The sequence below is a fragment of the Vulpes vulpes genome, chromosome 9 (assembly GCF_048418805.1).
Source record: "Vulpes vulpes isolate BD-2025 chromosome 9, VulVul3, whole genome shotgun sequence".
In the NCBI taxonomy this organism is placed as follows: Eukaryota; Metazoa; Chordata; class Mammalia; order Carnivora; family Canidae; genus Vulpes; species Vulpes vulpes.
This window is the reverse complement of record NC_132788.1, coordinates 8,108,379-8,135,399: the sequence shown is the minus strand read 5'-3', so window position 1 is coordinate 8,135,399 and position 27,021 is coordinate 8,108,379. Positions and strand designations below refer to the sequence as shown.

The following is a 27,021-nucleotide window of genomic DNA, read 5'->3' as shown; positions in this document are numbered from 1 at the left end:
AGAGCACTGTGCCAGGCCCTCAGCAGCAGCTTCCTCGTGACCATGTTATAATTCGCCAGGTATAAAGCAGGCACCAACCCCAGGCCCACCAGTGTCAGAAACCCTTTTGTTGGGCTCAAAGCCCCTTGTCATTGCCAGTTTTGTTTTATTTTTGCTGGGGCCCCCAGTCTTGCAGGGTGTAGGAATCACATCACAAACCGAGTTGCAAAATGAGTGTTACCAAAGCAGTGCTTTTAGTTTACTGGGTCTTGCCTTTTTCCCCTGTCACCCTAAGTGTGGCTTCCAGGCACTAGGCCACAGAATACCTTCTAGGCATTGCCCTTTGAAGTAAACTTTTTGTTCCAGGCGGAATTTTTCCATTTGCTCTGCTGAAGAGAAGTTCAATTCTCGAGACACTGCCTTGCACTTGAGGATTTTCTTGGGAACACGGGCTGGTAAAGAAAAAGAAATATTGAAGCCATTCTAAATGAAAGTCACAGAGATAGCTACAGAGATAGTGAGAGAGAGAGAGACACCAGCAGGGAGTAGAGGAAGAAGAAGGCAACCCCATGCCAGGCTTGATCCCAGGAGCCTGGAACACAATCAACTGAGGCACTCAGGTGCCCCAGAATTATACTTTTTAATTAAAGGCAGAGGTCCCCAGTTGGTCAAGTGCATCTGCCTGAAAGATCTTTAAGAAACACCAGATGTAGTGCATTCATGGGCTTTCCCTAGCTGCTCTCATCAAGGGAAGGGCTGAATGGGCACCTTCTTTACTATGTTCTGTTGGTTTTAACCTCTTAGATTTTCTTTTATTTCAGAGAGATAAAAATGCAAATTTTCTTTAGGAAAAAATAGTTGAGAGCTTGGTTTATATTTCTGGGTATATTATAATGCTAAAATTTCAGCACAAAGTGGGTTTTGGGAAGTGAGAGAAGAAAAGGCAGGAAAAGAACTAGGAATTTCAACAACACATGCTGTGCCCACAGGGGTTTGCCCCCCATTAGGGTCCACATTAATTTAGCTCCCTGATGCTTAGACCGTGCTAACGAATTAGAGCCCTGTGCAAACAAAGGGTTGGAGAATACCTTCATGCTCCACTCCAGGGACAGACAAGTCTTCTGTTCCTTGCCACAGTATCTTTCCTGTCTCAGCATCCCGGAGGTTCATCCAATTTCTGATCAAATATATTAAGGAAGAATAATGCACTGGAAGTGACTTTTACTTTGTATTTTAGGTGTATTCTAGCTCTCAGATTTGCTCCTACCAACTCCTGTTTACTTTTTAGCAAAGTCGGCCTATCTGCTAAGTGCCATGAAAGCAAATAAGAATGTGTAGGAGGGTCCAAAGGACATCTAAAGGAAGATCTTAAGCAGAGACCCAGTAGAGATATTTTTATGTACAACAGGAAAATCAACAACTCTATACATCTAGAAATTGCAAAAGAGAGAAAATGAATAGTGCAAAATTAAAAACTTTCCAACAGAATCAGACTAGTGAAGATAAAAGACCTAAAGAAACAGGTAAGAGAAGTATCCCAAAAAATGACTCATGCAGACCACCCCCACAGTGAGGATCATAGCCCCAAGTTTTACTCACAAGTCCAGAGTTCTGAAGTACCTGTTTAATGCCCTGCTCTTAAATATCAGAGACTAGCCAAGGATCACGAGAAACTGAGGAAAGCATTTACTATGAAAGACAGACAAAAACAAAGAGAAAAAAGGAACTCAGAGGAAAGAGACTACAGAGGAAGACACAAACTTTTAAAAAGAAGCATTAAAAACAAAAGAGCAAAAAAAAAAAAAAAAACAAAAAAAACAAAAAAAAAAAAAACAAAACAAAAGAGCCAGGGGCAGCCCCGGTTGCTCAGCGGTTTTAGTGCTGCCTTTGGCCCAGGGCATGATCCTGGAGGTCCCATGTCGGGCTCCCTGCATGGGGCCTGCTTCTTCCTCTGCCTTTGCCTCTCTCTCTCATTGTGCCTTTCATGATTAAATAAATAAAATCTTAAAAAAAAAAACAAAAAAACAAAACAAAACAGCCAGAGCTAACATAACCCTTATAGACACTAAAAATTATATACAATTGAATTTTGCATATTTTAGATGATTTTCTCTGGCTCGAGGTCACAAATTTTGAGGCTAGTCCATTGATAATCTCTTTTTGTTATAAAATGCCTTCTAACTTAAGTAGTTCTATTTTCTGGTTTCTGTACTGTTCATCATACAATAAATAAGGGACTAATAACAATGAAAAAAAAAGAGCAGAGAACAAAAAAGAATGCTAGAAAAATACACATTTTGGTAAGCAGAACCAAACAACTCAATGCAAGGGTTTGAGGACAAAGTTTTTCTGAACTCTTTCAGAAAGAAAAATAAAAAGCCACAAAGAGAGAAAACAAGAGAATAAGGATACAAAAACTGGATATAAGTCTAAGAAGTCCAAAATCTAACAGGAGTTCAAGACAGAACAAGAAAGCAAGGAGAGGAAGTTATCAATTAATTAAACCAAGAAAATGTCCCAGATTGAAAGGTTCTAGCAAGTGCCCAAGTCACATCATGGGAACTTGCAGAACATCAAGGTTAAAGTGAAGCTTCCAGAGGGAAAACAAGTTGTCACATAAAGGGTCAGAATCAGAGTGGGGGAAAAAATCAGAGTGAATCACACTTTTCAACAGGGACTCTGGAGGATAGAAAAAGGATTTTCCCCTTAAAATTCTCAGGGAGGGCAGCCTGGGTGGCTCAGCGGTTTAGTGCCGCCTTCAGCCCAGGGCCTGATCCTGGAAACCCGGGACTGAGTCCCAGGTCAGACTCCCTGCATGGAGCCTGCTTCTCCCTCTGCCTGTGTCTCTGCCTCTCTCTCTGCCTCTCATGAATTAATAAATAAAATCTTAAAAAATAAAATAAAATTCTCAGGGAAATTCCTGAAACTAAAAAAAGATTTACTTTCTCAAGAAACTAATGATAATGGGCAGCCTGGGTGGCTCAGCGGTTTAGTGCCACCTTTAGCCCAGGGTGTGATCCTGGAGACTCAGGATCGAGTCCCACGCATGGAACCTGCTTCTCCCTCTGCCTGTGTCTCTGCCTCTCTTACTCTGTGTCTCTCATGAATAAGTAAATAAAATCTTAAAAAAAAAAGAAACTAATAAAAATATGCTACTTCAAAATGACAAGGAAGACAAAGGAAGAGATGATACTGGATCCAGGAAGTAAGGGATCTAAACAAGAGACAGGTGAAAGAGGTCCTCTGAATGACTGTGATGGAGACTTCAGAATAATAGCTTTACAGCAAGCCTGGAAGGTGACTGGTCAAGGGCCCAGACAAAAGGAAATCAGAATGAAATTCATTGAGTATTTAATGTATTTATATGGAAAGGTTTATACAGTTAGGAACATTTCAGGGTTAATTAGTGAGAAGCACAGAAAATCTAAGCAAATGAATGAAAAAACCAAGACAATAATTAACATCAGGAAAAAATCAAAGGCAGTATTGGAAGAAAAAGTAGTTATAGTATACTAATGGCATCATTGCAAACAGTATTGCCATAAGTCATAATAATAAAAACATGGACTATGGATCCAATATCATCATCCTGGGAGGATGGGGGAAGGAGAAGAGCATATATGTGTGGTCAGGCAGAAAGTGCTGGGAAAGAACAAAACTCATCTTCCATAGTGGGAAGTCAATAAACAATGCCTAAAACGGAGACATTAAGACATAGCCACAGTGTGCAATTCAGAAATATGAAGATAAATACCAAATAAATCAGCTAGAAATTGAAAATAGCTTTTTCTGGGGAGTAGAAAATAGGAATGTGAGGATACAGAACTCAGCTCATCATTCAAAACCAGGTAGATTTGACTCTGAATAATACACACACAACTCTGATAGATAAAAACACTAAATTTAAAAAGATACTCCTGAGTTTTTTTTTAAAACAATGGACAGGGATCCCTGGGTGGAGCAGTGGTTTAGCACCTGCCTTTGGCCCAGGGCGCCATCCTGGAGATCCGGGATCGAATCCCACATCGGGCTCCCGGTGCATGGAGCCTGCTTCTCCCTCTGCCTGTGTCTCTGCCTCTCTCTCTCTCTCTCTCTCTGACTATCATAAATAAATAAATAAAAATTAAAAAAAAAATAAAACAATGGACAGATAAAAAGAAAAATCAATATTATCTATACATGGAGGCTGTCTGAGAAAAATGGTTAATATTTGTAGAGACTGAGCTTCAGATAAATCCAGTTGATAGAGTTTCCAAGTCTTTCTTTTTCCCTTTTCTTTTTGCTGTCTAGCAACCAAACCCTCTTCCCAACAGTACCCTGCAGCCTCCATGCCGCCATGGGAGACAGCGACTGCTATGCATTACTGTAACTAGAAGATCTAAATCCTTCCCTCCATAGCCTGGTGCAGCGAGGGGCAAGCACATGACCTAAGCGTGGATGCCTGGGTACCAGCTCTGGGGCCTGGTCACACAGGACTTGAAGAAAAGTCCATAGTAGTTCTTCAGGATAGCCCAGCAGGTCATGCTAACCCAAACTTTCCTGCTGTGTGGCCACTGCTGCAGGCTCTTGTCTTCTGACTGTCAGTGGTTCTGAAACCCCAGGGAGCCTTCCATCTTTCCCATTGTTTGGGTAGCCAGCAGTGCTGAACCCAGAGCAACGTGGTTGATTAGTATCACTATGCGTGTCATGGTACAGTTAACCCTCTGGAGAGATTCTAGTAGGTTTTGCTGCTACTAGAGAAAAGTCATGAAAAATAGCCAAAGGTTATCCAGTAGAATGCCTTGAATGAGAGGTACCCTAGTTTCCTGTGCCCTCAACCTGTTTGTACACTGCTCCCTCCTGGCATGGACCTATTTTTGCTTTGAGGTTGTGTTGGTTGTGCTATTCTCCTCTTGGTGTGTGCAATCCTAACAAAGTCTCCTTGCATGCTCATTATATCACCAGATACTGCTGCTCTTATACACCTATGTGGTTTTTTCTCTGTTTCATATTTTGAAATTCCACTTTTTTTTTTAAACATCTAAATTCAAAAGCAAGTTCCAGGTATACATACTTATTTAGATCACATTTTTTAAAATCACTTTTTTTTTTCAATTTTTTTTTAATTTTTTATTTATTTACGATAGTCACAGAGAGAGAGAGAGGCAGAGACACAGGCAGAGGGAGAAGCAGGCTCCATGCACTGGGAGCCCGACGTGGGATTCGATCCCGGGTCTCTGGGATCGCGCCCTGGGCCAAAGGCAGGCGCCAAACTGTTGCGCCACCCAGGGATCCCTAAAATCACTTTTTAAAAAATTTAATTATTTTTATTTTTAAAGATTTTATTTATTTTTTCATGAGAGACACAGATAGAGGCAGAGACATAGGCAGAGGGAGAAGCAGGCTCCCCGTGGGGAGCCTGATGTGGGACTCCACCCCAGGACCCTGCCATCATGACCTGAGCCAAAGGCAGATGCTCAACCACTGAGCTACCCAGGTGCCCCCTATCTTCTTTTTAAAGTAAGCTCTACAAAAAAGAAAAAAAAAGTAAGCTCTATGCCCACTGTGGGACTTGAACTCACCACCCCAAGATCAAGAGTCGCATGCTCTACCAGCTGAGACAGCCAGGCATCCCCAGATCACATATTAAAATTCTAATGACTACAAATATACTTATCTATTCAGGGGTCTTCATTTATGAAGAGAAAGCTTCCCCAACTGGAGAAATGAAACAGTATATACCACTACTCTAGCAAGTCCACTCTGAGCTCAGATCTAAACAGAACTCTTAGATTTTTCAGAAGATACAGCACTCATTTAACCTGTTCTGTACATGCTTTTCATTCTTTTCTACAGATAGTCTCCCAGGTACCAATATAGCCACACCGGACAGCAGATTTTCTTAAACAACGAAACTAAAATTAGTCTTAAAGTTTCAGGCTCTCATACAAGTGGGGCATTCTAGCAAAACTACTGCAAGAAAAGCTCGGAAAAGGGGCTCCCTTCATAAAGCAACAGCTAGATCGGATCTAGCAGTTTCCAAAAAAAGCATTACTGCTGCTGGCCCAGGTCAGCAAAGAAAAGCCTGGCACCAGAATTTACTCTTCAGCCTATCAAAGGATAGAAAGAAAAAGTCTCAAATGAGAGTGTTCTCTCTGATAATTAGTGGATAGTGAATTTAAGATTCCTCCATTTTATAGCAAGGGAGAGGATGCTAAAAATACATAGCTCATCTCCTTAACATAAGCACCTCTTCTTTTTATAAATAATCAGTTTCAGGATTTAATTATCTTTCTTGGATATATACACTTAAAAAAATATTTTGGCTAGTTCAACAATTAGGTATTTCCTGCAAGTACCTTAATCTGGAAACCTACCAGTGTCTGTATTGTGTGCTTCATTGTATAATCCTAACAAAACCTATAAGATTTTACTCTCAATAAATACAAGATTGAAGAAATATAAACAGAGTTCCATCCAATGATGTTGGAATGGAGGCTTAGAGGCTCTCTAATTTCTGTGAGTTAGGGGTGAAAAGGAACACTCTTAATTCATGGCAGAGATGCAGCCATTTGGGAACAGCTTTATAAGTCATAAAAATACAAATCCATGACAGCCCAGTAGCAAAAATAAATAAAAATTATTAAGGTAGATATCTTAAAATAATAACCACAAGGAAAGATGGTCCTCAAAAGAGGAAGCATATTTTGCTAAAAATGTTGGAAATGAAAAGTAAGCTTTAATGGCTGATCATCATCTGGCTGAAAACATTTTTGTTTTAGCAGCTTTTTGTTAACTAGATTTTTCAGAGAAAAAGAGCCTGAGTTTTAAGACTCAAAGGTCAAGTCACTTCAATCTTGAGAGAGGAGAGGATTAGGTGGACAAGCTTTAAGGAGGGGGGCTGGAGGACTATTTATAAATACCACCTTCTGGGTCAGCCAGGTCTTTTCTCATTTAGAAGCTCCCAGGTGATTTATACCCAGGGTGAGCACAAAGGAACATTCCTTTACTATGGGAAGCCTCTGTTCAGAGAGCTGTTCTCAGTAGCTTCTTATTGGAACCAGGCAGACAAAAGCAGCACACTCTCATATGTAAAAGTAAGAGCATGTTAAAAATAAGCTTCAGTTTGGAAACAATAAGTTCCAGAAAAAAAAAAATCAATAGTTTGTAGAGTGTGGAGCCTTAGGAAAGGTGAAAAAAGGAGTAAACTAAGATACACATGGAAGAATGAGAGTCACTTGGTTCTACACAGAAGGTTACATAAGTCTTCTTATGTTTTAAATAGCTGCGACCTGGTATGATTTTGGTCCAGTGCGGGGGTTGGGGGCAGACCTGAGGTAAAGAAGGCCGTCAGGGGGGTGGTTGTGGAGTGGGAAGTGAAGGCTTGGGGACTGGAAGAAACCAGTCAGATGAACAAGGGATGAGGTAAATTTCCTTGAGATGTGAATGCAGGCACTGGGATAGAAGAATTTAAAATACTTAGTAACAGTCATCTAGAAGCATTTTGGCATGCATACAACCTTGATTTTTATATATTAAACAGAACAGATCCACTATACATGGCAGTACGTCACTGGCCAGTTGAGAGGAGAGACAGGAGGGAGATTAGGGGAGAGGAAGAGAGAGCGTAGAGAGGAGGAATGGGGAAGCTAAAGAGGGAAAGAGGAAAGAAACATGGAACACACAAACGGAGAGAGAGACATACACAAGGGAAGGAGGGAAAGAAAGAAAAAAAGATACTGAGAAAGAGACAAATAAAAATGCCCACATGTAACCGAGAGGCCAGGATAAAAGAGAACAAAAAGGAAGAGGCTCAGGAAATTCAGAGACGAGATTCTAGTTTTACCTGCTTGAATCTTGTATTATAGAGCTGTCCTGGTTAGTGGCTTTCATAGAATGGTTTGAAATTGATGGGTAGGAAGACTGTCCCCCCTGAAAATGTTAATTGGCTGATTCATAGTTTCTTGTAATTTATCAAACTAGTACTTTTGAGAATGAAAAGGTGCTAACTGGACAGCACACTTAAATGAATTGGTTCATATAAGGTGCTTAGAACAGTGCCTGGGCATCTAGTGAGCAGAGTGTTGTTATGAATCCATCATCCTCTCCTATCTAGGATCCTGATGGCTTTCCTCGCTTCCAGTCTTTTTTTTTTTTTTTTTTTTTTGGTGAGAGAGAGAGAGACCGAGCCAGCGAGCCAGGGCAGTAGGCGCAGAGGGAGAGGGAGAGAATCCCAAGCAGGCTCCACACTCAGCAAGGAGCCGATGCAGGGCTTGATCTCACGACACTGAGATCACGACCTGAGCTGAAATCAAGTCAGATGCTTAACCAACTGAGCCACCCAGGTGCCCCTCCTAGCTTCCTCTTTGAATCCATTCTCACAGAAGAAGATAGTTTTATAAAATCTGTGAATTAGATGTTAAGCCCCAGTTTTCCTTTGCACTTAAAAACAAAACTCAAGTCCTTTGTATGGTTTGCAAGGTCCCCAGTCTCTATGCTCCCACCATAATGGGCTCCTTTCTCTTTCTTCAGCACACTAGTGTTTCTTCTATCCATGAAGCCGCCTGACTGCTCTTACCCTTATTTTTCACATCCCCAGATCCTGGCTTTAGTGGCACCTCCTGGAAACTCTTGGGGCCAGTCTACCGTATGGTCTCTGAATCCAGATCTGCCTGACTCCTAAATTGGGGCTCTTTCTGTGCACCCATGCCAACCCTGGCTACATCCTGGCCTCCCCAAAGCAGACAGTTTGTACCATCTCCAACTACCCTGAGAAGAGGCTAAACACTGCTTCACCTTTGCTATCGTCAAAGATGTCAAAGGATCCTCCCAGATTGATTCAGGTCTCTCCATATACCTGATCTCAAACTATCATTCATTCAGTAACTGGTTATTGAAAACCTACTATGTGTCAGGTATTAACATCAAAATGCATGTAAAAAATCTGGGCAATATTATTTCATAGGAAGTGACAAACGTGGAGGGGGACAATATTTCTAAATTTATATATTATTTTATAAACTTATGGTCTTAACTATGTAGGTAAAATATACATTTGTCTATTCTACATATATCCCTTTTAAAAAATATTTTCATTGGAATATTAAGAGATTGTCTTATATTCAGGGTTTCCTCGTATTTGGGTATTCTGATAATTTTGTGGATTTCCTCTACAAAACCAAATAACTTCTTCATTTACATCCTTCAAAACAATTCATACTCAAGCTAGATAATTCTCAGTGATACTGAGATAATTATCTAATGATATTAACTCAGTTCCTGATTACTAATCTAGGGATAGAAGATCTATATTGTATTATTTCAATTCCTAACAATTTACCAGGAAGAGAATTGGTTTATCAAGTGTTATTCTGTTCTAGCCCTTCCTGAAAAGTAAACTTTAGATTTATAGAAAAGTTATAAAATAGTAGAGTTCTCATACACCCCAGACTAGTTTCCCCCTATGATAGACATCTTACATTTGCCACAACTAATGAGCCATTACTGATACATTGGCACTAACTAAAGCCTACAGTTTGTTCAGATTTCCTTAGTTTTAATTTAATATCCCCTTTTTCTGTCCCAGGATCCCACATTACATATAGTTATCATGTCTCCTGAAGCTCCTCTGGGCTTCTGAGAATTTCTCAGATTTTCCTTTTTTTTTTTTTTTAATGACCTTGACAGTGTTGAGTAGTACTGGGTCAAGTATTTTCTGGGTGCCTGCCAGTCAGGGTTTGTCTGATGTTTTTCTCATAATTAGGCTGCGGTTGTGAGTTTTTAGGAGGAAGACCATTGAGATGAAGTGCCATTTTCATCCCATCATGTCAAGGTTATTATGTACTATCAACATGATTTATCAGTGGTGATGTTGATCTTGATCTGAGGTGGTGCTTGTCAGGTTTCTCCACTGTAAATATGCTTTTTCCCTCCTTTCCATATTGTACTCTTGGAAGGAATTCACTGTATGCAGCCCAAAATAAAGGGGTGGGGAGTTATGCTCTATCTCCTATGCGAATTATTTGGAATTCTGCAGTGGAGATTTGTCTCTTTTCCCACTGATTTTTTTTTTTTAAGATTTTATTTATTCATGAGAGACACAGAGAGAGGCAGAGACACAGGCAGAGGGAGAAGCAGGCTCCATGCAGGGAGCCCGAGGTGGGACTCGATCCTGGGACTCCAGGATCACGCCCCGAGCTGAAGGCAGGGGCCCAAACGCTGAGCCCCCCAGGCATCCCTCTCCCACTGATTTTTAAAATTCAACTATTTATTTATATCAGGTCAGTTGCTTTTATTATCAAATGACTGTGCTCTGATACCTAACTTTTTATCTCTAACATGAACATGAAAATATTTTAACAGGGAATCCCTGGGGGGCTCAGCGGTTTGGTGCCTGCCTTTGGCCCAGGGCGTGATCCTGGAGTCCTGGGATCGAGTCCCGCATCGGGCTCCCTGCATGGAGCCTGCTTCTCCCTCTGCCTGTGTCTTTGCCTCTCTCTCTGTGTGTCTTTCATGAACAAATAAATAAAATCTTAAAAAAAAAAACCTGATAAAAAAAAGAAAATAAAAAAGAAAATATTTTAACAGTAAACAACCTGCTTAAAAATATTTAGTTAAGAGGCTCCTGGGTGGTTCAGTGGTTGAGCGTCTGCCTTTAGTTCAGAGCATGATCCTGGGGTCCTGGGATCAAGTCCTGCATCAGGCTCCCTGCAGGGAGTCTGCTTTTCCCTCTGCCTATGTCTCTGCCTCTCTCTGTGTCTCTCATGTGTAAATAAAATCTTAAAAAAAAAAAAATTTAGTTAAGATGCTCACCTGCAAGTCTCAGGGATTAATTTGGGTTATGGGATTAACAGCCACATGCTCTATGCTGGCAAATTGAACACCAAAAAAAAAAAAAAAAAAAAAAAAAAGAGCCACATGCTCTTCTGAATAAGACAGGCAGGTACTCTGGGAATGCTCATTTTATTTTATTTTAATTTTTTTGAATGCTCATTTTATTTATTTATTTATTTATTTATTTATTCATTCATTCATTTATTTTAAATATTTTATTTATTTATTCATGAGAGACACAGAAAGAGAGAGAGACAGAGACACAGGCAGAGGGAGAAGCAGGCCCCATGCAGGGAGCCTGATGTGGGACTTGATCCCGGGTCCCCAGGGTCACGCGCTGGGCTGAAGGTGGTGCTAAACCGCTGAGCCACCCGGGCTGCCCTGAATGCTCATTTTAAAAAGCAATTCTCGGGCAGCCAGGGTGGCTCAGCGGTTTAGCGCTGCCTTCAGCTCAGGGCCTGATCCTGGAGACCCGGGATCGAGTCCCACATCCCACATGCACGTCCCTGCATGGAGCCTGCTTCTCCCTCTGCCTGTGTCTCTGCCTCTCTGTGTCTCTCATGAATAAATAAGTAAATCTTAATTTAAAAAAATAAAAAAATAAAAAGCAATTCTCATGTACAATACAGTTAAGATACCACTCAATTAGCCTTTATAATCTAATACACAGTGACTAGAGTAATACTCCTAAAACACAAACTGGATCATATCATTACTTCCCCTTTAAAAACTTTCAAAAGATTTTCACTGAGAAAAGTCTTAACTTTTTAGCTTTGCATTTTAAATTCTTTACCTTGTGGCCCCCCCAATATCTCTCTTGCCACCCTTTCTGCTGCGCACTCCTCCCTATTCCCTATTCTCATCTAGGCACAGGGGGGATACTCTGCCCTCGTGCATCCCTAGGCTCTCTGATCAGCATGGACACTGGACACTCATTTGAAGTCTTTCCCAAGAACAGCCAGCAAAATCAAAAGAGCTGAATCACTTTTTGGGGACCCAATCAGGTGTTATGATCACCACATAGCACACCAGACATGCTAATAAAAGGAGGTGGGAAGAAACCTTTCTTTAGCTTAAAGGACCCTTAAGGAGTCAACCATGATAGAAGGAAATGGGAGTAACAAAGACAGAGATCATTGGCAGAGGCTGGCTACAATTGCCCCAGATGTACCAACTGCACAGCAAAGCCATCTAAGCAAATCTCTAAAATAAAATACATCAAGTCTGACTAGTCTTCACTTCCATTGCTCAGAGAAGAAAACACTCTTGATCATTTTATATAATGCCACAAATATCATGCAGCAAACTTTTTTACAAAGATTAGCAGAATTTCTCTGTGTATGATGAGATGAAGAGAAAGGCAAAAAAGCAGAGCTGCCATAATTCCTAGAAAATACGTTGCAGCCCCATTAACCAAAGTTACACAGCTGAAAAGTAGAAGCTCAGAACTTGGGATGATGGTCAGACTAAAGATCAAGCTTCTTCCACTGTCGCCTGCTGCCTCCCCACAATAAGGAATAAAGCAACCATAAAATCACCATCTTATTCCTCGTGCTCTGCAATCATCTTTCTTATCCTTTAAATTACAATGTCTTTTTTTCTCTTAATGAAATAAAAACAACTTGTTTGTAAAAAGATCCAGAAAAAAGCTAAGTCTTCACCACTTCTCTCAATACCAAACTGCTCAAACCAATGGCAATTCTGATTTCAGTCACAGGCTCCCCACTCTAGGTGAAGCTGACTGCTTGTGAAAGTAATTCACAAGTAAAATACAGCTTTTAATCCTTTCTTAAACATTACCTGTTTGGGTCTCTGTTAGTTTGCTCATTCTTGTATATCCTGGGTTTAGCAGTCTTTGGATGATCTTGAGGTAAAAGTAAATGTTAGGTGATGGGAGAGGAATATACATTTTTAACAATGGATTAAAAGACATATTTTGAATTCAGGGAAGAATGAGTCAAGAAATACTGAATAAGGAGAACTAAAGATGTTACATATAAAGTAAGCCATGATTTATGCTTACCGGGGATGCACTACAAGCATTCTCTTTCGTGTCAGAACCTTTCAGAATTATTTAACATTATTCTAGAGGTGGGATGCCTGGGTGGCTCAGCAGTTGAGCGCCTGCCTTCAGCCTAGGGCCTGATCCCAGAGTCCGGGGATCCAGTCCCATATCGGGCTCCCTCCATGGACCCTGCTTCTCTCTCTCTCTGCCTATGTCTCTGCCTCTCCCTTTTTGTCTCTCATGAGTAAATAAAAATCTTAAAAAATTGGACAACAGGAAGCAAAAGTATCATTATTTGTAAGTGATATATGATTGTATATCTAGAAAACCTTAAAGGATCAAATATAAACCAACTGAGTCAGCAGGCACCCTGATTATGAACTTCTTGAGGGCAGAGGTGTTTCTTCTCATTCAGCTGACAGCAAAAGCATAGAAATCTTTGGCTAGGAGTTCCTGGATGTTAGCCACATCATTCAGTAACTTTCTAGCATATGAAAAGTACTTAGAAAAGATTTTATTTTTCCTTTAGGTAATACAACTAGGAAGGACAAATGACAGAGAAACTGTTTACAGGGATCCCTGGGTGGCTCAATGGTTTAGTGCCTGCCTTGGTTTGGCCCAGGGCGTGATCCTGTGATCCTGGAGTCCCGGGATCAAGTCCCATGTCCGGCTCCCTGCATGGAGCCTGCTTCTCCCTCTGCCTGTGTCTCTGCCTCTCTCTCTCTCTCTCTCTCTGCCTCTCATGAATAAATAAATAAAATCTTAAAAAAAAAAAGGAAAAAAAAAGAAACTGTTTATGGGTTACTGGGTTTGGGGCACTCTAGGATATAGTCAATATCAGTTTTTTATAGGGTACTTTTTTTTTTTTAAAGATTTTATCTATCCATTTACAAGAGACAGAGAGAGAGAGAGAGAGAGAGAGAGAGGCAGAGACAAAGGCAGAGAGACAAGCAGGCTCCATGCAGGGAGCCCGACGTGGGACTCGATCCCAGGACTCCAGGATCACTCCCCGAGCTGAAGGCAGGCACCCAACTGCTGAGCCACCCAGGTGCCCTTATAGAGAAGTTTTTCATTTTATTTATTTGTTTGTTTGTTTATTTATAAGATTTTACTTATTTATTCATGACAGACACACACAGAGAGAGAGAGAGAGAGAGAGAAAGGCAGAGACACAGGCAGAGGGAGAAGGAGGCTCCATGCAGGGAGCCTGACGTGGGACTCAATACGGGTCTCCAGGATCACACCCCGGGGCCGAAGGCGGCGCCAAACTGCTGGGCCATCAGGGCTGCACAAGTTTTTCATTTTAGAATTTTGAATTAAGGCAAAAACAGGACTAATTTCTCAATCAGTATTTTATTTTTATTCTACTTTGTAGAGCTCAAGTTATCTCCTCATAGCACTTATTAACAGGTACTGTAGTTGAGAAGTTCTTATTTGTCTAGGACTTGGTTCTTATTTTCAGTCTACTTAAAAAATAATCATGGGGGGCACCTGGGTGGCTCAGTGGTTGACCGTCCATCTGCCTTCTGCTCAGGTCATGATCCTAGGATCCTGGGATCAAGTCCACATCAGGCTCCCTGGAGGGAGCCTTTATTTATCCATTATCTCATGGATAAATAAAATTAAAAAAAAAAAAATCACAGGTGCCTGTGGCTCAGTCTGTTGATTATCTGTCTTCATGTGCCTTCGGCTCAGGTCATGATCTCAGGGTCCTGATATCAAGTCCCACATGGGGCTCCCACTCAGTGGGGAGCCCACTTCTCCCTCTACCCCTCCCTGCCGGCTTGTGTGCATTCTCTCTCTCTCTTAAATAAATACATACATACATACATAAAATCTTTAAAAAAATTCAGATTCTGGGAATAATCCTTTCCTGCATTTTTAAAAAAAGATTTATTTATTTATTTATTTATTTATTTATTTATTTATTTATTTATTTATTTATCATAGACACAGAGAAAGGGGGGCAGAAACACAGGAGGAGGGAGAGGCAGTCTCTATGCCAGGAGCCTACCGTGGGACTCGATCCCGGGACTCCAGGATCGCGCCCCGGGCCAAAGGCAGGCGCTAAACCGCTGAGCCACCCTTTCCTGCATTTTAAGGACAGTTGAGAATTACAAACTTTGCAGAATGAAATTTTTTTTTTTAAGATTTAAAAAATTCATTTGAGAAAGAGAACACACTAGTGGGGCGGGGGGAGGAAAGGCAGAGGGAGAAGGAGAGGGAAAGGGAGACTCCCCTCTGAGCAGGGAACCCAATGTGGGGCTCGAATCCCAGGACCCCGGGATCATGACTTGAGCTGAAGCAGAGGCTTAACCATCTGACCTACCTAGGTGTCCCGCAGAATGAAATTTCTTAAAGATGCTACCAAAGTCAAAACAGAGGTATATTCTTACACTTAACTTAGCCAAAAGTCTGAGAAGTGATCAGAGGTACATTCCTAAAGCTATGCCAGAAAAACAAAGATCATTATTAGCTCTATTAGCATGAAATCTGCCCAGCACAAATAAATTTTTTTGGTCTTAATTTCTTAAAATGAATGAATCTCATTTGGAATGATTTTTCCCATTAAGTGTAGAAATCATATATACACAATCTTTAACTTATAAATGTCTTCAATTCACCTTCAAATATTAAGGACATCCATTTGGAAGTCCTTAAACTTTGCTGACATAAGTATTCTTTTTTTTTTTTAAGATTTTATTTATTCATGAGAGAGAAAGAGAGAGAGAGGCAGAGACACAGGCAGAGAGAGAAGCAGGCTTCATGCAGGGAGCTTGACGCGGGACTCGATCCTAGGTCTCCAGGATCAGGCCCTGGGCCAAAGGCAGGTGCCAAACCGCTGAGCCATCCAGGGATCCCCTGACATAGTATTCTAAAGGATTTTAAGCTTAAATATGTTTTGTATTTTTATTTACTTAAAAGTTTTTATTATTGAGGGGTGTCTGGGTGGCTCAGTTAATTGAGCGTCTGACTCTAAGTTTCGGCTCTAGTCATGATCCTGGGGTTGTGAGATTGCCTCAGACTGGGCTCCCTGCTCAGTGCAGAGTCTACTTGAGATCTTTCTCTCTCTCTCTCTCTCTCCCCCTCTCCCTGTCCCTGTGTCCACTGGCATGCACTTTCTCTCAAATAAAAAAAAATATTATTGAAGTACAGTTGACATATGAAAGAATCTATTTATTTTATTTTTTAAAAATATTTTTATTTATTCATGAGAAACACACACAGAGAGAAGCAGAGACACACAGGCAGAGAGAGAAGCAGGCTCCATGTAGGGAGCCCAATGTGGGACTAGATCCCAGTACTCCAGGATCATGCTCTGGGTTGAAGGCAGACGCTCAACCGCTGGGCCGCCCAGGCATCCCAGGAATCTTTTTAAAATGGGTATTATCCTAAATAAATAACAGTATGTTTTCATAGTATTTTGGAGATTTGTTAGCTTTTAAAAATACATGAGCATATCTGTTTGCTGGTCATGTGAATATATACTTTTAACCAGAAAAAGGAACCATGTACCATATCTAAGAGCCAGTGAGATGCTTTAATAAAAACATGGCGAATACTTTTTTATACGGTGAATTTTAGCAATTTAAAATAGTTGGTGAGGGCAACCTGGGTGGCTCAGCGGTTTAGCGCCGCCTTTGGCCCAGGGCGTGACCCTGGAGACCTGAGACCGAGTCCCACATTGGACTCCCTGCATGGGGCCTGCTTCTCCCTCTGCCTGTGTCTCTGCCCCCTCCTCCCCTTCTCTGTGTCTCTCATGAATAAATAAATAAAATCTTAAAAAAAAAAAAGTTGGTAAAAAAACAAAGAAAAAAATGGTGAAAATGAAGGTTTTTTGGTTTTTGTAAATCAAACAATTTAAAAAACCTCTGTAGGAACTTACTGTTTCAATAGTGCCAAATGAGTTATCTTATAAATGAAATAAATTCTCTATAATATTAATGTTTAAAGCCCCAATTTGTTTTTCTTAAGATTATTTGAGAGAGTGCACGTGCATGCACATGTGGGCGGCAGAGGGAAATTTATTTATTTATTTATTTATTTATTTATTTATTTATTTATTTATTTATTTATTTATTTATTTATGATAGGCACACAGTGAGAGAGAGAGAGAGGCAGAGACACAGGCAGAGGGAGAAGCAGGCTCCATGCACCGGGAGCCCGACGTGGGACTCGATCCCGGGTCTCCAGGATCTCGCCCTGGGCCAAAGGCAGGCGCCAAACCACTGCGCCACCCAGGGATCCCGGGCAGAGGGAATCTCAAGCAAACTTCCTGAGTGTAGAGCCTGCAAGGGGAGGGGGTGCTGGATCCCACAAGCCGAGATCATGACCTGAACCTAAAACAAGAGTTGAAATTTTAAGTGACTGAGCCACCCAGGTGCCTGCCCCAGTTTGAGAGTTTGATTTGTTTACAGTGATTTCTTAAGGGAGGTCCATCTGTGGGAAGTCTTTGCTGTGACAGGGAAGGATTTCAGTCATCATCAGATGGTAACAACCTCTAAAGATTATACTCCACTTTGATATAATCGTATTTCAGATACTGAGTCTCCTAAAAAAAAGCTAGACCTTACTTTGTCACACCACTGTAATATACCTTTCCCTGCCACACAAGACTGCTAAAAACATTTTAAAAAAATTCCCTTGATGCATTCATAAACTTACATTTGTTCCTTTTTTTGGCTAGAGAACCTGAAAACAGCACTGTCCTCTACATCAGTGACACTCTATGATAAGCATACACTTCCAATAATGCCTTAAACAAGGGTCAAGACCAAACAACTTTATGGGAAACAACTTTCAGGGCAGCACCAACTTTGACCATCAGAACCTGACATTCTAGGCTATATTAGTAACTGCTGGCAGATGTGGCCACTGTCAATTTGTTCCTGTCACATTATTCATTACTTTCCTTTGTCTCAGTCCGAAGCCACAGGGGAGGGCTACCGTTTGCTTTTGACTTGTAACAACAGCAGAGGCTATGGATTCCCTCCCCTGCCTAACTTGACTTCTGGCTCCTCCCCTGGAAACAGGATAAAACAGGAGACAAGAACATACCAAACAGGATGAGTAATTTGCTATTCCATGAAACTTCTGGTTGGCTACTTGGGGAACATGGAAATGTCAGAGGAAGAACAAAAGGACATTCTAGAATTAGCTTTGACAAAGTCCACTAGGATTCTTGTTACCCTTTGTTTCTCTGCTCAACCTCTCATTTCTATTAATATATGTCACTGAGCCCGGATGGAAATAAGATAGCTGAAAAGCTGCTGGTTCCATGACTACTCCATGCATGGTTATTTGCCAAGAGAACTCTCATGGTAATTCTAGAATGTATGTTATCCAAGGTAAAACAGCAGTTAATGGTATTGTACCAGTGTCTGTTTCCTGGTTTTGATAATGTACCAAGGCTATGTAAGATGCTATTAAGATGTTATCATTGAGTATATGGGAACTCACTGTACTTGAAGGGTACATGGGAACTCACTACACTATTTTTATAAGTTCTTGTAAGCTAAAATTATTTCAAAATGAGTTTAAAAATAAAAAAAGATGAAGACACCCACATGTACATCCATATTACTTGTTTCTAAGACAACATTTAAGACTTTATGGCTCTTCTTTATGGACTTCAATATCCCACTGTTGTATTTTACTTATGTTTAAACATATCATTTGGTTTTTTTTCCCCTTAGTAATATCAGAGTAAATGATACTCCAGTAATAGAACAAAAATTTTAATAGGGGAAAAAAGGCAGAGAGGCCAGGAGTATAGTTCAAGTGAAATTAGAGAGAAATTACAGTAAAGGCCAGGAGGAGGAGTTTTTTTTTTTTTTAAGGATTTATTTACTCATGAGAGACACACAGAGAGAGGCAGAGACATAGGCAGAGGGAGAAGCAGGCTCCCCATGGGGAGACCGATGTGGGACTTGATCTCAGGACTCCAGGATCACACCCTAAGCCAAAGGCAGATGCTCAACCGTCAAGCCACCCAGGCATTCCAGGAGGTTTCTTGTCCTCCTTTGACTGGGGGTATATTTCTCAGCCTGAGAATTTTAAGTTTCGGGATAGGAGAAAGATACAGAAAAGTTAATCATTGTGGAGAGAGCTGCTGCCTTATAAACAGCTGCTAATGGTCTTTTTTTTTAATTTTTTTTTTTTTTTATGATAGTCACAGAGAGAGAGAGAGAGAGAGAGAGAGAGAGGCAGAGACATAGGCAGAGGGAGAAGCAGGCTCCATGCACAGGGAGCCTGATGTGGGATTCGATCCTGGGTCTCCAGGATCGCACCCTGGGCCAAAGGCAGGCGCCAAACCGCTGCGCCACCCAGGGATCCCTGCTAATGGTTTTGAACCAGGTAGCTTAAAAAAAATAATGGAACTTTGTAAAAATCAAGGAATTCAAGAGAGAAAACTGATTTTTTACTTTAGAGAGAAGGGGAAAAGGGTTGGTAAAGGAGGATGCTATTAGAACGGCGTTTTTAAGGGCCATGGTTTTAATCTAAGTGATGTAGAACATGTGGGTGGTTGTGGTGGGAAGTACACTAAAGTATATGACAAGCTACAATTACTGTGGTACTAGCATAAAAATAGGTAGACTGATATACCAAAAAACTTAGCTATGACCCCAGCATATACTGACTTTATATACACTAAATTCCAAACCAGTGGGGAAAAAAAACGGTTAATTATCTCACACTGGGATGCCTGGGTGGCTCAGCAGTTTAGCGCCTGCCTTTGGCCCAGCTCATTATCCTGGGGACCCGGATGGAGTCCCACATCGGGCTTCCTGCATGTTGTTTGCTTCTCCCTCTGCCTGTGTCTCTGTCTCTCTGTGTCTCTAATGAATAAATAAGTAAAATCTTAAAAAAAATTATCTCACATTGTTTATTACAATATATAGGTTTTACCCACTATCTAAAAGTACAGCGTTCCTGTGAAAACTTTTGTAAGCCGAAATGGCATGAAGCCAAGAAGTAATTACTATTAATGTATGTGGAAAAAGTTTTGAGTGTTTCTACACCTATAAAATCATCTCTCAGTTTTTTCTGGTACCTCCAGACACATCTTGCTAACAGATAATAAATCAAGAAAGAGCACAGATGCTCATAGGCACAATTCAAAGCTATGGTGGCTTGATGTTGAGACACTCAGTGTAGTTTCCAGGATGGGAGCTGGGCAGTGCCACGCTCACTGCTGGGGGTGCACACAGCCTCCATAATGGCTCACTCCAAGATAAATGTTCAACGCTATTGTTGTTTTCCCCTTTTTCTGTAGAAGTGAAAATCCTCTTTGGATTTTTGTTAGTGAAAACAAGTACTAATGCAGGTCTTTAGTAAATGTGAAGTGGCCTAACACAAACTTTGGAAAAGCAGAGGATACCTGTACCCAACTGGCCTCAAGAGTTAGATATAAAGAAAATATAGGTGAATATTTATATGACCTAAGGATAAGGAAGGCCTGAGTAGAAAAACAAAAGAAGAAATCATACAAAAAACTAAGTATATATAATTCCATAGAAAAAATTTAGAACCCAAGTGTTTCAGTAGGAGGGAAATAGGACTAGGATTAGGTACAGAGAGAAAAAGGGACTGGTTTATTCAAATTATTTTAAGTTTTTACAAGGAAAAAAAAAATTTTTACAAGAAAAATGTATTTGTATTTTCCGAGTTAAATTTAATTCTTAAAGTATTTCTGAAAGTAAAACCAGAACACTTTCCATACCTCAAAACCATCATAAATAAGGTCAAATGAGAACCTAGAAAAATATTTATAATATGACAAGCAAAGGGACAGGGTCTTTACTATACAAGGAGCATTTATATAAGAAGAAGATAAAATGGGGATGCCTGGGTGGCTCAGTGGTTGAGTGTGTATGCCTTTGGCTCAGGGTGTGATCCCGGGGTCCTGGGATAGAGTCCCACATTGGGCTCCCTGCATGGAGCCTACTTCTCCCTCTGCCTATGTCTCTGCCTTTTTTTCTCTTTCATGAATAAATAAAATGTTTTTTAAAAAAAGAAAAAGATAAAATGTTTCAAAGGAACACTAGGCAAAACATGGGGGAAGGCACATCTTCACCTGTCAAATTGGCCCACTGAGCCTGGCCCTTGGTGTGGGTGGGGAAGAGCTATCCTCCCCAGGGCTCCCAAGGAAGCCGCCACCTCTGTGGGAAAGGGTCAGGCAGGTTTTGGGAGGCAGGCAAATGGGAGGGAGGACTCCATGAAAAGCTCCAGGATGGGAGAATTTGGTTCTTTCTTTCTTTTTATCTATCTATCTATCTATCTATCTATCTATCTATCTATCTATCTATCTATCTATCTATTCATTCATTCACGAGAGACGCAGAGACACAGGCAGAGGGAGAAGCAGGCTCCATGCAGGGAGCCCGATGTGGGACTCGATCCTGGGTCTCCAGGATCAGGCTCTGGGCTGAAGGCGGCACTAAAACCACTGAGCCACCCCGGACTGCCCAAGAATTTTGTTTAGAAAGTAAAAGGACTTTCTGACAGGGCAGGGCGCTGTTGGGGAGAAACCGGTGGAGTATAAGCAAAGGGATGAGACAACCAGAAGGGACTGAATCCTGGAAAAGCCTGCATTTTGGGAATACAGGAAGTTTACAGGAATGAGGGGCAGGGAGTCATTTACAGCCTATTCTTAAGGTTTCCAAATTTGAGAAAACTATTTTGGTATCAAAATTGCCTGAAGGCTGTCTCTTTGGGCATTGACCTTCATGACCCCCTCTTCTTCCTTTCCAGTCACCAAACCCTGCTATTTTTTCCACTGAAATGCATTTGCATGTTTTTCCAACCTAATCTGCACACTACTGCCAGACTATTGTTTCTAAAATATCACTTGGATCTTGTCCCCTCCCTGCTCCAAACTTTTCAGTGCTTTCTACTGTCACTGGATCAAGTGTAGACACACACCCTTATCCAACACCCTGAATTCTAAGATGTCTTCAGTTTACTTAAAAAGAATCTGCTTCAGCCACTGGTTCCATCACTGACCTATCCCTATATGTGACACGATCCCCTGAAACCTTCTATGCTTTCCTAAGGCATAGAAGCCCATCTGAAACTCCCTTTTCTTTCCCTTTTACTTCTCTGGCATTCCTTCTCTTCCCATCAGTGTACATGTGGTTAAGGCACAGGTGTGGAGTCTCACAGCCCAGGTTAAAACCATGGCTCTGCCATTCTTTTTTTTTTTTTTTTAATTTTTAAAAGATTTATTTATTTATTTTTTTAATAATAAATTTATTTTTTATTGGTGTTCAATTTGCCAACATACAGAATAACACCCAGTGAAGATTTATTTATTTATGATATATATATATATATATATATATATATATATATATATATATAGAGAGAGAGAGAGAGAGAGAGAGAGAGAGAGGCAGAGACACAGGAGGAGGGAGAAGCAGGCTGCATGCCGAGAGCCCGACGTGGGACTTGATCCCGGGACTCCAGGATTGTGCCCTGGGCCAAAGGCAGGCGCTAAACTGCTGAGCCACCCAGGGATCCCTGGCTCTGCCCTTTTTTTTTTAAAGATTTTATTTATTTATTCATAGAGACAGAGAGAGAGAGAGAGGCAGAGACACAGGCAGAGGGAGAAGCAGGCTCCATGCAGAAAGCCTGATGTGGGACTCGATCGAGGGTCTCCAGGATCACGCCCTGGGCTGCAGGTGGCACTAAACCGCTGCGCCACCAGGGCTACCCTGGCTCTGCCATTCTTAAGGTTTCGTTTGCCTCAACTCTAAAATGTATTTACTTACATGATTTTTTGTGAAGATTCAATGAGAATTAATGTAGGACAGTGCCTGGAACACAGTAAGTATTCACCAGATTAGTATTAATATGATTGGCAAAATACACTTTTTTCTCTGAGTGTAAAGTCTGTTTCGCTAGCTGGTAATAGTTTGTGTGCACTGTTATTTTCTGTCTTATGTTTAAACTTTCTATAGTGGTCTTATTTCCTCATACTTTATAGATTTTTATCTCATTAATAGTGTGTCAAGCTGGCAATAAGGGCTTTACAGACACAAAACCCCATGGTTCAGATATCGTTACCTCTATTACTTCACTTTCTGGACAGGAAAATGAAGCTTTGGAGATATTAAAAACCTTACCTAATATTAAATAGCTAATAGTGGGATAAAGATGCAAGTAATTATTTTTTGACTGACTCATTTTTAAGATTGAAAATTGCCCTAGCATTTCTACAAATGATCACTGGGCAGTACTGATGAGCCAGATCTGTCGTTTTTCCCTTACCTAGAGATTTCCCCAGGGATAACTGAGTGAGCACTGTCACTAGATCTGGCTTCAACATCAGTCCCCAGTCAGAGCCTTTGCTTTCCTCCTGGGACTGCCGTTACCCTTTGACTTTCAGAGAGAGAGAGCATACTAGAAGCTCCATGTTTTGCTATGAGAGGAAGATCATTTCCAGAGACAGAAATCAGGCCATCAGGGATCAAGAACAAAAACCAGGTTTTCATCAGCAAACAGCATCATTTATCCTCCTTTAGTTTTTTTTTTTTTAAAGATTTTATTTATTTATTTGTTTTTAAAGATCGATCTATCTATCTATCTATCTATCTATCTATCTATCTATTTATGATAGACACAGAGAGAGAGAGAATGAGGCAGAGACACAGGCAGAGGGAGAAGCAGGCTCCATGCCGGGAGCCCGCTGCGGCACTCGATCCCGGGACTCCAGGATCGCGCCCTGGGCCAAAGGCAGGCGCTTAACCCCTGAGCCACCCAGGAATCCCCTAAAGATTTTATTTATTTATTCATTCATGAGAGACACAGAGAGAAAGAGAGGCAGAGACACAGGCAGAGGGAGAAGCAGGCTCCTTGCACGGACCCCGATGTAGGACTCGATCCCGGATCTCCAGGATCAGGCCCTGGGCTGAAGGTGGCGCTAAACCACTGAGCCACCAGACTGCCCATCCTCCTTTAGTTTTCTTAGAGTAAAAAAAGAGAGGCTCTTAATAGAAAGATCAAGCCTCCTGAGTACAGAAGAGGCCATCTTCTCCCAAAGGTAACATTTAAGACAGTGATCTTAAGAATGAGAAAGGCAAAACAGTCAAGGGCATGGGAAGGACAGACCCTACCAGTATATATTCTTTACTCTGATCTATTACATGCTGGTGCAACTATATAGGAGTAGACTCTGGGGGGTAAACACTGAAGGAACATAAAAAATGAGCCATTAATTAACTGATGCTGTAATTCCGTTTATAAACTGATTTCCAATGGAATTATTACATATTAGGTCTCTTTAGAAGCCCATGGTCTCCAGACTCTGAAGAAGCCTCAAAGCTAACCTGCAAATTTTATCTTGCTAACTTTCAAACTGTTCTAGCTGATAAAGTTTAAAGAACTCCCCCAAAACAGACAAGCGAAAGAAACTAACCAGCATAAAACAAAATGGCAACAACGAAAAGCAATTTTCTTATGCCCAGGAAAGTTAAAGACTTAAAGGATACAAAAACAACAGGTTCATCTATTTAGGAAACAAACATGCCTCCCCTGCTGTCTCTGACCACTTAGGATACTTTAGAGGTCAGAAGGAACAAAATCTATATCCCCATCAATAGGGGACAGGCCAATGTCAGTCTATGGAAACTCAGTATGGATTCTCCAAGGCTCAGTGTATGTAACTTCCTGAGTTGGGAGACTGGGATCCATGGTTCTGAGGTTTTTTGTCTACTCACTTGTGGGATTTTCCCCCAGAGGCTTTTCACTTGTGGAGGGAAAGCAAAAACTTCTTTCATTACAATGCTTTTTTTTCTCTCCTACAGATCAAAATAAAATTCCAAAAAAAAAAAAAACAAAAACAAAAAAAAAACAAAAAAAAAAACAAAATAAAATTCCATTGATGGCATAAATTAATACTGTTAAGATGGCAATACTGGGGTGCTTGGGTGGCTTAGATAGCGTCTGATTCTTGATCTCTGCTCAGGTCTTGACCTCAAAGTTGGGCTCCATGCTGGGTGTGGAGCCTATTTAAAAAAAAAAAAAAAAAAAAAAAAAGGTGGCTGGGTGGCTCGGTCAGTTAAGCATCTGACTTTGGCTCAGGTCATGATCTCAGGGTCCTGAGACTGAGCCCCACGTTGGGGTCCCTGCCCAGTGAGGAGTCTGCTTCTTCCTCTCCTTCTGCCCCTCCTCTACTTGTGTTCTCTCTCAAATAAATAAATAAAATCTTAAAAAAAAAATTAAAAAGATGGCAATACTCCCCAAATTGATCTACAGATTCAAACTCAATCCTTACCAAATCCCAGCTGCATCTTCTTTTTTGTGGAAATTGACAAACTGATCCTAAAATTCATAAAGAAATCAAGAGTCTTTGAGTAGCCAAACAAGTCTAAGAATGAGAATAAAATTGGGTAACTCATGCTTCCTGATTTCAGAAAGCTATATTGTGGTACTTGCATAAGGATAGACATACAGATGAAAGGAATAGAATTGATAATCCATAAACCTCACATGTATGGTCAATTGATACTTGATAAGAGTGCCAAGACAATGGGAGAAAAAAAATCTTTTCAACAAATGGTGCTGAGACCACGGACACCTATGTGCAAAAACAAACTGGATCCTAAGCTCTCACATAAATAAAAATTAACTCAAAATGGGTTACAGATCCAGATAAAATTATGAAACAGTCAGAAAAAAATATAGGCGTAACTGTGACCTGGAGTTAGGCACAGTCTTCTTAGGTATGATAACAAAAGCACAAGTGACAACAAAAACAAAAAATTGGAGTTACTCAAAATTAAAAACACTATGCTTCAAAAGATACTATCAAGAAAATAGACAACCTACAGAATGGGAGAAAATATTTGTGAATCATAGATCTGATAAGGGAACTGTATCCAGAATATATAAAGACTTCTTACAACTTAATCATAAGATAAATAACTCAATTAAAAAATGGGCAAAGGGCACTTGGGTGGCTCAGTTGATTGAGTGTTGGACTTTTGGTTTCAGCTCAGGCCTTGATCTCAGGGTCCTGGAATGGAGCCCCACATCAGGATAGTCTCCTAGAGAATATCTCCCTCTCCCTCCATTCCTCCTGTCTCTCTCACAAATAAACAAAATCTTAAAAAAAAAAAAAAAAAAAAGGGCAAGAATCTGGACATTTTCCCAAAGGTTGCCAATAAACACATAAAAAGATGCTCAACATCATTAGTTATCAGGGAAATTCAAATTAGAACCACAATGAGATACTTTATACACTCTAGAGGGATCTTCTATACGCTCTAGAGGGATCTTCTCTTTTTTTTTTTGGAATATTTTATTTATTTATTCATGAAAGGCAGAGAGAGAGAGAGAGGCAGAGACACAGGCAGAGGGAGAAGCAGGCTCCATGCAGGGAGCCTGATGTGGGACTCAAATCCCGGGTCTCCAGGATCACGCCCTGGGCTGAAGGCAGGTGTTAAACCACTGAGACCCCAGGCATCCCTCACAATAAATAAATAAAATTAAAAAAAAAAAAAGATTCAGAGAGACACCTGATAAGCAAGTGAAAAAAAGATCTGTAGGAATGGAAAGGATCTAGCACAAAGAGGAAATATAGTCTTGGTCTGGAGCTCTTCTGAAGAAAAAAAAAGAAAGAAAGAAAAAGCATATTATATGTTGATTATATTATGATAAAACTGGAAAAATATTAAAAGAAACTACGGAGAGTCCAACATAACCCATTCCACGTTTTTTTTGCAGGATTATTGTATAAATTTTAAAAAAAGAGTCTAGTCTGCATATAGACTCTATAGATATATGAAAAGCTTAATGGTAGTTATTTTTCATGCCCAAGTAAACCTTCCACTCTAATGTTTCCCAAGCCGTTGCTTTAATAGGCTTACTATGATTTATTATGCAATAATAAAAAGATACAGAATTAGGCTATCAAACCTAAGGCCATCAGTGAAATTCATCATTCATTTGCATAGCACCTTAAAGTTTATAAATCATTTTTACAATATTATCTAGCTGACCCTCTCAAAGCAGGTATCATTCCTATTTTAAAGATTAAAAAACAGCCTCAGAGACATTAACAGACTTAAAGCCTCATATCTAGTAAGAGATGGAAATATATTAAAACCCAAGTCTTAGCTCTACCAATAAGCTACCTTCTAAACTTGTAAATTGCTCTTTTGCACAGAATATTCCTTTATTTTACTATGGTTTTTTTTTCTTGGTGAATTTCTCTTACATAT

At 40.5% G+C, this 27,021-nt stretch overlaps 1 protein-coding gene across 1 annotated transcript in view; it reads right to left on the bottom strand.

Moving 5' to 3' along the window:
* PDE6D (phosphodiesterase 6D) overlaps positions 1-27,021 on the bottom strand; it is a 52,836-nt gene that overhangs the window by 2,981 nt on the left and 22,834 nt on the right. The window contains exons 2-3 of the mRNA XM_026006185.2: positions 1,068-1,156; positions 306-431 (exon numbers count right to left, since the gene is read on the bottom strand). Of these exons, the coding sequence (XP_025861970.2) occupies positions 306-431; positions 1,068-1,156 (215 nt within the window). The remainder of the gene's footprint in view (positions 1-305; positions 432-1,067; positions 1,157-27,021) is intronic.